This window comes from Coregonus lavaretus (assembly GCF_964263955.1).
Source record: "Coregonus lavaretus genome assembly, chromosome: 10".
In the NCBI taxonomy this organism is placed as follows: domain Eukaryota; kingdom Metazoa; phylum Chordata; class Actinopteri; order Salmoniformes; family Salmonidae; genus Coregonus; species Coregonus lavaretus.
The window spans coordinates 16,968,607-16,978,995 of NC_139997.1; the positions used below are offsets into that span (position 1 = coordinate 16,968,607).

General features: G+C 43.4%; 1 protein-coding gene across 1 annotated transcript in view; it reads right to left on the minus strand.

Moving 5' to 3' along the window:
• Positions 1-442: 442 nt before the first annotated feature.
• LOC311135846 (rho guanine nucleotide exchange factor 12-like) overlaps positions 443-10,389 on the minus strand; it is a gene marked incomplete at its 5' end in the record, with an annotated part of 116,021 nt that continues 106,074 nt past the window's right edge. The window contains 4 exons of the mRNA XM_084169874.1: positions 443-2,384; positions 2,832-2,904; positions 6,636-6,856; positions 7,590-7,910. Coding sequence (XP_084026000.1) covers positions 2,374-2,384; positions 2,832-2,904; positions 6,636-6,856; positions 7,590-7,910 — 626 coding nt within the window. The 3' untranslated portion in view covers positions 443-2,373. The remainder of the gene's footprint in view (positions 2,385-2,831; positions 2,905-6,635; positions 6,857-7,589; positions 7,911-10,389) is intronic.

Below are 10,389 nucleotides of genomic sequence, written 5' to 3' on the forward strand. Positions count from 1 at the left end.
AGGTACAGCATTTTTGGGATCAGATCTGAAAGAACCCTGGCATACCTTGAAGAATAGCGTGTGTAAAATACTTTCAAGGTGAGGAATCATATAACATTAAGGCCTGGATTCAATCCGATCATGCTTTGTCGGCTATTTAAATGTAATTTCTGATTGAACCAACATATGCAGCGTTTACCGTGAATGCGGTCTCCGTGAACACGGGAACATTGCCTTTAAAAGCTGCATAGCTGACAAAGCGCGATCAGATTGAATCCCGGCCTAAGTTGTCAAATACTGAACTTCCCCTTTAAGTGTCTTTACCAAGTATTTGGGCAAAATGTTTGTGGTCTCATTGCATTGCCCATGAAATGAAACATAAACATGCGAAACAAGAAGGTATACCAAAATATGCTGCAGTATTTTCACATCCAAGCTCAGAGAATAATACTCCACCATCATCAGTGTTTCCAGCAAGCTTCTTTAATCATATTTCCAACTCATATTTCCCTCTCTCTACCCAGGAAGATCGACTGAAATAAAATAAAGACACATTTTGCAATCTTTCCCTTCATTTTAAACAATAGATCAGTCAGATTTTAATCGCTCATCTAAAAATAACTATTTACGTTTTCAGAGCCAGAGACCATATTAATAATAGTGCTCATAATAATATAATACAAATATAATAACATCTAGACAAAAATAATAAAAATACAGATTACATTAATATTTTAGCGATACCTTGCAGTCTTTTATTTGTTCAAATTTTTTAGTAGTTTCTGTTAAAATAATACATGATTGTATGATGTAGAAAGCAGAAGAAAAAACAACAAAACCAAGGAAATGTGAAGATTGCTCTTACTTTAAGAGGTGCAGTGTTGGTCATTATTGTACGTAATTGTATTTTTTTAAACATTTAAAATAGTCCATAGAAGTCCTTTAAAAAAATCTTTATTTTCAGCTTTGTTGTTGTTTACTTCTTTTTTTTTCATCCAAGAATCCAAGCCACAACTTCATATTTGAACACAGTCTTCCGGCTGGGCTAACATTGGAGTGAAATTAATATACAGTATTTGTTGTGCCAGTCTTTTCTCAATCCAACCATGAAATCACAGAGGTCTGTGCTCTCACCCCAGAAGCTAATTTGTGCGTGAAGAGTTCCTCAGTAGCTTGTATCCAAAGGATGATGTACAGTAACACAGATAGTTTGGAGTTCCAAAAACGGAGAAAAGGGAAGGTAAACAGCAACTTGGCACAGAGCTGGGGGAGATGTTCCCCAATCTAGGAGGGTCACTGTCGATTAGGAATGGATGAATACCACATTACTTCAGGGGAAAGTCAATAACAGGAACAACGGACTGTCCTCTCGTATTTTGCTATATCACACGTGCTTCCCAAGTGCCACTAATGCCAGCCAGAGGAGATACAGCCACAGTAAAAGGTGAAGAAAAAGAGCTCTTACCGGTGACTACTAACAGCATTTCACTGGGTTGGCAAAGTGGACCTATCTAGCAGACCGAACTAGTCCTTTTTCTTGATATTCACAACATTTTCCTTTTTTTGGAGAACTGCTTGTTTTTCTTGAGACCCAATAAATGACTTGAGGACCTCTTAAGGGGATAATCCTAACTTCCACTTCCAATAGTCTTCCATTGACATCTATGATTACCGAAGGGAACATTTTACTTAAGTGGAAGTTTGGATTCACCCCTAAGTGATTAAATAATCACTTCAGAACGTCATTGTAGGCATGATGGTGGGCTAACTTAACATACTATTACGTTTTGAAGTTTAGTAAAAACCACTGACCATTCTCTAAACTTCAAATATTTTGTTCTAGCGCAATTTGATCGATCATGGCATGATTACAACTGAATAGGTACAGTATATTGACCCCCCCCCCCCCATATCTTCTGCACACTTTTCACTTTGGTATGCCTTTGCTATAGTACATAATCCTCTAGGCCCAAAGCATTAGCCACCACATGGGGGTGCTTTAAGTTGGACTATAGCATCACGTACAGTTGTGTTTCTGGACCCTGCTGGATACATTGAAAGTGATGAGTTCCGAAGGCCCAATGCACGCGAGCAATGGGAAGATGACACTCTTATCCACAGGAGGAGAAAATATCTGGTGGTTGAGGGGGTATAGCCAAATGGTCCTTGTGAGAAGGCTGTGGAGAGTTGTGGTGTTCTTCCCTGATTGCCATGTGTGCCTGGGAGGGCCTGCGCGAGTCCCAGTCTCCACTTTAGGTCACAGCAGTATGGGAGGGGTGAGGGGGGTGAGGTGGGGGGTATCAAGAGGACAGGGAGAGGTGACCAGGTGTCCCCCTCCCTATCAATGTCACTATTTTGTTCTCTTGTGGTGGAGGATTAGGGGCTCTGTCACCACTAACTCTTATCTGAAGAGAGACAGAAAACAAAGAAGAGAGAAATAGTGAAAACATATTTTGATTTTGTTTTCCTCATCGTGTTTTGCTCTTTGATATCTGACCACAAAACGTATACATACGATATCCAACAACAAATCTAGTTCGAAGTTGAGATACGCATTCTGTTTGTTGTCCCGTGTGTACGGTTTACTCAAACTTCAATGCTTGCAGAAATTACAATGCATTGGTGGAGCACAAGATATCTACGCTCATGTACTCCAAAAGCCCTTTCAAGCATCTTGTGCATGCAAACTACTCTTGTATCTGTTCATGATCAGTACAGTATCAGGGTCTGTCCCAAATGGCACCCTATTCCCTATAAAGTGCACTAATTTTTACAAAGCCTTTTTTCAAAAATAGTGCACTATAAAGGCTATAGGGTGCCATATGGGACGCAATATCAATAATTCACAGTACCTTTGTTCTCCTCTGTGTCAGTAGCTGTTTCACTCAGCCTTTGGCGCAGTTCATTATACTTGGTTTCCACTTCCTGAAAGTAGATTGTTGACACAAACTTAGCTCTGGTAGAACAGATGAACAGACATAAGGAGAGAGGGATAAAATTAGTGTGTTGATGGATGGGTGAATGGATGGATGAATAGAAAAATATAATAGTATGGGCAAACGCATGAGAGACTGAAATTATAGAAATTGAATGACTTTACTTAAAGTGCTTCTCATACAGTTCTGGTACGGCGCTGGAATGTGTTGTAGACACTTTACGGGCTCCTGACCAATTCTGCTATTTTGTGTGTTTTTTTGTGCTGATCTTAACATTTTTTTACATAATGATTCCACCATTGTTTCCTATGACCAAAAATAGCTTCTGGACATCAGAACAGTGATCGCTAACCTCGATTTGGATGAAGATTTCCACTTCAACAGGTCGGCGGCGCCGGACATACTGCTCACCCTGACTAGGCCCTAATACCGGACACTCGGAAGAGAAAGAGACGGCAATATAGAGACCGACGTGCGGGCACCCTGATGAAACTACAGTGGAGAGTAAATAAACCACCTCTACCCTCTTTTCTATTGGTGACTGTACAATCACTGGAGAACAAACTGGACGAGCTCCATTCGAGACTATCCAATCAACGGGACTTGAAGAACTGTAATATCCTATGTTTCTCGAAAACAGAGCTGAACAAGGACATGGATAATATACAACTAGCTGTTTTTTCTATGCATCGGCAGGACAGAACGGCAGCGTCGGGTAAGCTCAAGGGGGGCGGTGTGTGTCTCTTTGTTAACAACAGCTGGTGCGCAATCTCTAATATTAAGGATGTCTTGAGGTTCGAATAAGAATACCTCATGATAAGCCGGAGACCATACTATTACCAAGAACATTTTCATCTATATTTTTCGTAGCTGTTTATTTACCACCAAACCGATGCTGGCACTAAGACTGCACTCAACGAGTTGTATAGGGCCATAAGCAAACAAGAAAATAGCCAGTGATTTAATGCAGGAAAACTGAAATCCGTTTTACCTAATTTCTACCATCATGTCTTAATGGCCATGTACTGTTATAATCTCCACCCGGCACAGCCAGAAGGGGACCACCCCTCAGAGCCTGGTTCCTCTCTAGGTTTCTTCCTAGGTTTCTGCCTTTCTAGGGAGTTTTTCCTAGCCACCGTGCTTCTACATCTGCATTGCTTGCTGTTTGGGGTTTTAGGCTGGGTTTCTGTATAGCACTTTGTGACATCTGCTGATGTAAAAAGGGCTTTATAAATAACATTTGATTGATTGATTGATGTCACCTGTGCAACTAGAGGAGAAAAAAACTCTAGATCACCTTTAATCCACACACAGAGACGCATACAAAGCTCTCCCTCACTCTCCATTTGGCAGATCTGACCATAACTCTATCCTCCTGATTCCTGCTTACACAAGCAAAATCTCAACAGGAAGTACCAGTGACGCGCTCAATACAGAAGGGGTCCGATGAAGTGGATGCTAAGCTACAGGACTGTTTCACTAGCACAGACTGGAATATGTTACGGGACTCATCCGATGGCATTGAGGAGTTCACCACATCAGTCACTGGCTTCATTAATAAATGCATCGATGACATCGTCCCTACAGTGACCATACGTAAATATCACAACCAGAAGCCATGGATTACAGGCAACATCCGCACTGAGCAAAATCACGGATTACAAAGGGAAATCCAGCCGCGAGCTGCCCAGTGACACGAGTCTACCAGACGAGCTAAATGCCTTCTATGCTCACTTTGAGGTATGCAACACTGAACCATGCGTGAGAGCACCAGCTGTTCCGGACGACTTTTTGATCATGCTCTCCGTAGCAGATGTGAGTAAGACCTTCAAACAGGTTAACATTACAAGGCCGCAGGGCCAGACGGATTACCAGGGCGCGTACTCAGAGCATGCGCTGACCAGCTGGCCAGTGTCTTCACTGACATTTTCAACCTCTCCCTGATCCAGTCTGTAATACCTACATGTTTCAAGCAGACCACCATAGTCCCTGTGCCCAAGAAGACCAAGTTAACCTGTCTAATTGACTCACCCCGTAACACTCACATATGTAGCCATGAAATGCTTTGAAAGGCTGGTCATGGCTCACATCAACACCATCATCCCAGACACCCTGGACCCACTCCAATTCGCATTCCGCCCCAACAGATCCACAGATTACACAATCTCTATTGCATTCCACACTGCCCTTGGACAAAAGGAACACCTACGTGAGAATGCTGTTCATTGACTCATTACTAAGCTAAGGACCCTGGGAGTGAACACCTCCCTCTGCAACTGGATCCAGGACTTCCTGACGGGACTCCCCCAGGTGGTGAGTGTAGGCAACAACACATCCGCCACGCTGACCCTCAACACGGGGGCCCCTCAGGGGTGTGTGCTTAGTCCCCTCCTGCACTCCCTGTTCACATAAGACTGCGTGGCCGCGCACGACTCCAACACCATCATTAAGTTTGCAGACGACACAACGGTGGTAGGTCTGATCACTGACGACGTTGAGGCAGCCTATAAGGAAGAGGTCAGAGACCTGGCAGTGTGGTGCCAGGACAACAACCTCTCCTTCAACGTCCGCAATACAAAGAAGCTGATTGTGGACTAAAGGAAACAGAGGGCCAAGCACGCCCCCATTCATATCAACGGGGCTGAAGTGGTGCTGGTCGAGAGCTTCAAGTTCCTTGGCGTCCACATCACTAAGGATCTATCATGGTCCAAAAACACCAACACAGTCGTAAAGAGGGCACGACAAAGCCTATTCCCCCACAGGAGGCTGAAAAGATTGGGCATCGGCCCTCAGATCCTCAAAAAGTTTCTACAGCTGCACCATTGAGAGCATCTTGACTGGCTGCATTACCGCTTGGCATCCGACCGCAAGGCGCTACAGAGGGTAGTGCGTAGGGCCCAGTACATCACTGGGGCCAAGCTTCCTGCCATCCAGGACCTCTATACCAGGTGGTGTCAGAGGAAGGCCCTAAAAATTGTCAAAGACTCCAACCACCCAAGTCATAGACAGTTCTCTCTGCTACTGCACGGCAAGCGGTACCGATGCACCAAGTCTGGAACCAACAGGACCCTGAACAGCTTTTACCCCGAAGCCATAAGACTGCTAAATAGTTGGTTAAATAGTTAACCAAATAGCTACCCGACCCTTTTTGCACTAACTATTTTGACTCATCACATACGCCGCTGCTGCTGATTTCTATCTGTCACTTTATTCCTAGTTATTTGTACATATCTACCTCAATTACCTCGTACCCCTGCACATCGACTCGGTACTGGCACCCCTTGTATATACCCAAGTTATCATTACTCATTGTGTATCTATTATTACTTTTATTATTACGTGTTTTACTCCATTTTCTTTCTCTGCATTGTTGGGAAGGGCCCGTAAGTAAGCATTTCACTGTTAGTCCACACCTGTTGTTTACAAAGCATGTGACAAATAACATTTTATTTTATTTGATTCTGTGCCGAAGCTGCCCTGAGGCATCCATCAATGATCAGCTAAAAACACAAAACTGACCTTAGATCAGTCCTGGCTTCAAATACTATTTGAAATCTGTCAAATACTTTAAGTGTTTACTCTAGCCTGCCTGAAGTGCTAAATGGGCGAACACAATAAAGCACAGAAAGTATTTTTAATTATTTAAAATAGTATTTGAACCCAGGTCTGATCTAGGGGGGCAACTTCTGCATGGTACTCAAAGGGGGGTTGATGGTGTACCTTCAGGTGCTGCAGGTTGGCCTGCAGCAGGCGGAGGTGGGTCATGACCTGGCGCCTGAGGTTGGGGCCGGCATCCCCTGTCTGCGAGGATGAGGAGAGCAGCTTCTTCAGGTCGATGCCCGAGTCCGAGCCCCACTGGGCCCCGCCCCCACCCTCGCCACTCGCCTGACCGTCGTCGTCTGTGCTGCTCTCCCCCAAGCCCCCCAGGACAATGTAACTGCCTGAAAAGGGAGAGGGAGAGAGATTTTGATTTAGTGCCTGGTCTTGTCCACTCTGTTCTAATGAGTCCTGCACGGCTTGTGGACATTGTAGAGGGAAACAGAAGACACATACTTTTTCCTTAGTCTTATCTTTCAGTGATGTGGTCATACTATTTTGTAGCTTAAACCGTTCAAAAGATAGAGTCACATTTGCAGGAAGAAAACAGAAACCGCTCTGTTTATTACAACCGCATTTACTGACGTAACCCTGGTTCTATGAACCAAGCGCAATCTTATTTTTTTTGAGAGAGAGAGTTTCTCTCGCGACCCCATTTTCAAACCAGGTGACCCCACATGGGGTCGCCCCCCCTAGTTTGGGAAATGCCGGTTTAGAGCCATAAAGCAGATAATCTCTGAAAAGTGTAAATTATGCCCACCTGAAAACTTTAACTTTCACAATTAAAAAGGAGGAACCTCACACATGCATAATGATATCATAAAACATCAGCTATAAAAACAACTTGCTATAAAAGCAATAAAACGGCTATAAACACAACTTTTTCAGCTATGAGGATATTTGAACAATACACATTACAGGGTGAATCCTAACTTCCGCTTAAGTCGAATTCGGACTTGGTCTCCTATTGACATCAATGACTAAGTGAAAATTTGACTTAAGGAGAAGGGGATTCGCCACTAGGTTTTCTGCCCTCCCATGACTTGTCCAGCTCCCTGAATGTCCCAGTTGGCTCACCGTAGTCCTCAGATGTCTCGAAGAAGCCTGTGTCCCCAGACGGGATTTCCGAGGACCCTGGGGCCCCCTCCTCCCTCCCCGCCTCGGTCCTCTCCGATGTGCTGTTCTCAGAGGAGCCAGGAGAGGATGCTGCTGCACTCCTAGGGCCCGATGTACTGGTGTTGTTGTCCTCTGGGTCCCTCAGTGACGTGGTCCTCAGCAGGCGTGCCCCACGGGCCCGGCACTTCCTCTGCTCCTTCTCCTTCCTATTCTCTTTGTCCTTGTCGCTGCCCTCCTCTCTGCTCGTCATGTGGTTGAGAAGGACCTGCCTCAGGGCTGCCACTGGGAGAAGGAGAGAGAGAGAGAGAGGTTACTTTTTTATATATTTGTATAAACTTTTATTAATTCAGGGGAACACAATTGAGACCAGTGTCTCATTTACAATGGTGCCCTGAGGACAAAAGAAATCCATCAATACAACAGGTAATCCAGGTGTAATTCGTTTTGTAAGGTATTCCATAACTGTGGTGTGTTAAAACTGCTACATGGTCATGTTCATTAGGCCAATAATAGTGCTGAGCGATTAATATTGAGTTAATAAAGCTGCATACGAACATAGTTTATTTCTTGAGTAAGGCAGCTCCAAAATGCAGGTGTTTCAGCCTAGCTCAGTGCTTTCTGTGGTGGAGGGGCAGCCAGCGGAATATACAGAGCGTAGGCGTTGATAATATTCTCTAGTTGCGCCGTGATTGGCTCAGTATTCTGTCACTCATGGGGACACTACGTCACCGCAGAATCTACAGGGAGAGCTAGGCAGTTCTAGCCCCCTTGGGTGCTGCCATAGATTTACATTAGAAGTGCCCATCCAAGAAGGCTCAAGGTCATTGGCCACAAATAAAATGACGTCAAATCACGTTATATCTTCCGTAGCTTTGATTGGACTGATCATGTTACTTTTAAAATCTTAGCTAGCAAGCTAGACAAGCAGTCATCATCATGAATCACGTTGACAATCTACTGGCAAAAAGGTATTGGTGCTCATCGGCCATTGGACATAAACATTACACAACAAGTCGGAAATGGCAAATTCAACAAGGAGTGGTTTGGAAGGAATCAGTGGCTAACTGCAAGCGTTGCAAAGCAATCACTAGCCTGCTATTTAGTGGAGTGGGTGTGTGGTCCAAGTCTGGGTTTAAGGGTCTAATTTCCAAGCTTAAAAGGATAAACATTCACATGCAACACCATGGACGAGAAAAGGTTGAATACATTGGCCATGCTGTCAATCCAGCATGACTTCTGCCACGTTCAAAAGAACTGGAAACTCGGAACTGGGAAATCTCAGACTTCAGTGAGTTCAAGACAACTGGGAACTCTGAAAAAAACGAGCTCCGGTCATCCAACTCGGAATTCCAAGCCAGGAACTCAGGCCTCTTTCTAGAGCTCCAAGCTGAAGATCACTAAACGTCATGATTTGACATTGTTTTTTTCAGAGTTCCCAGTTGTCTTGAAAGCACCTTTGATGACAAAATTTGCCCACAAGAACGACTGTCTTGTATGCTTCTGCATAAATTAGCTCATGTGCTTTTCTTCACGAGGAGGGGATACTATATAATGTTGTTGGGAATGTAGCCATGTTTGCCAGTGACAGTCTCTTCCCATTCAAATATTTGTTTTCAACAAAAAGTTCAGTAATTCCAGTTAATATTGCGAGGGTTGTTTTGTTTGCACAATGCGCTGTCTGTGCTTCGGTATATTGTCTATAAAAGTGGATCCTCGTGATTGTATTTTCCTTCCTTTTTAGACAACATAGGCCTAATAAAATACTTCAAATAGTAAGCGAACGGCGCGTACTCTCTCTCTCTCTCTCTCTCTCTCTCTCTCTCTCTCTGTGTGGTGACTTAAAGAAGAGTAAAGTCAACATCTTGCTGAATTTATCTGAACTAACATCTATCTGAATTGCTTTATGTAAGCCGTAACAGTTTGTGGGCTCCGTTTGTCACCGTTATAGTGCAATTGATGTATAGTTTAGTGTGTTGTGTAGTGGCGTTGCTGGTATGCATCTAAAAAAAATGGTTGAGTTTGCCCCACCAAGATTTACAGTTGTAGTTTTCAACAGGCCAATATTCTACGTAGTTTAGCGCATAAAATGTTGTAATTAACTACAATGACCATAATCCATTGGGCCTCTACTTGCCCGGTCTGTGATTATTTTATGCCTGCTACAGAAGAGGCAGAACAATGCTTGATCGTATGGGGATATAGACAGCAGCTGTTCCTTCGCGAGGTATCTCTACCTGAAAATACATGATCTAAGTGATTGAGAGTTGGTATTCAGCAGTCATAGAATTTTTTTAAACATTTTAGTTATTTAGCAGACGCTCTTATCCAGAGCGACTTACAATTAGTGAGTGCATACATTTTTCATACTTGCCCCCGTGGGAATCGAACCCACAACCCTGGCATTGCAAGCGCCATGCTCTACCAACTGAGCTACAGGAGGGCTATTTACCTTGAAGAACTACAAAATAGTGATTTTTTTCAGTCAGCATATGCAGCAGCTCTATAGAGATGTGATGATGACTTGGAATAAAATAATAAAGTTATAAAATAAAACAAATGTAATATACACAACAACTGAAATATTTTAATAAAGTAAAGTAATGTGAATAAATTATGGTTAATAAGCAGTAATGGGCAGTCACTACCATCATGTGACTTTTATTAATTGTTTTGTTCTGTGTTGTTACAGCATTCAATCCAAAGTAATCGAAACCGAAATCGAAAACTGTGATAATTTTTTCATAATCGAAATGAAACCGAT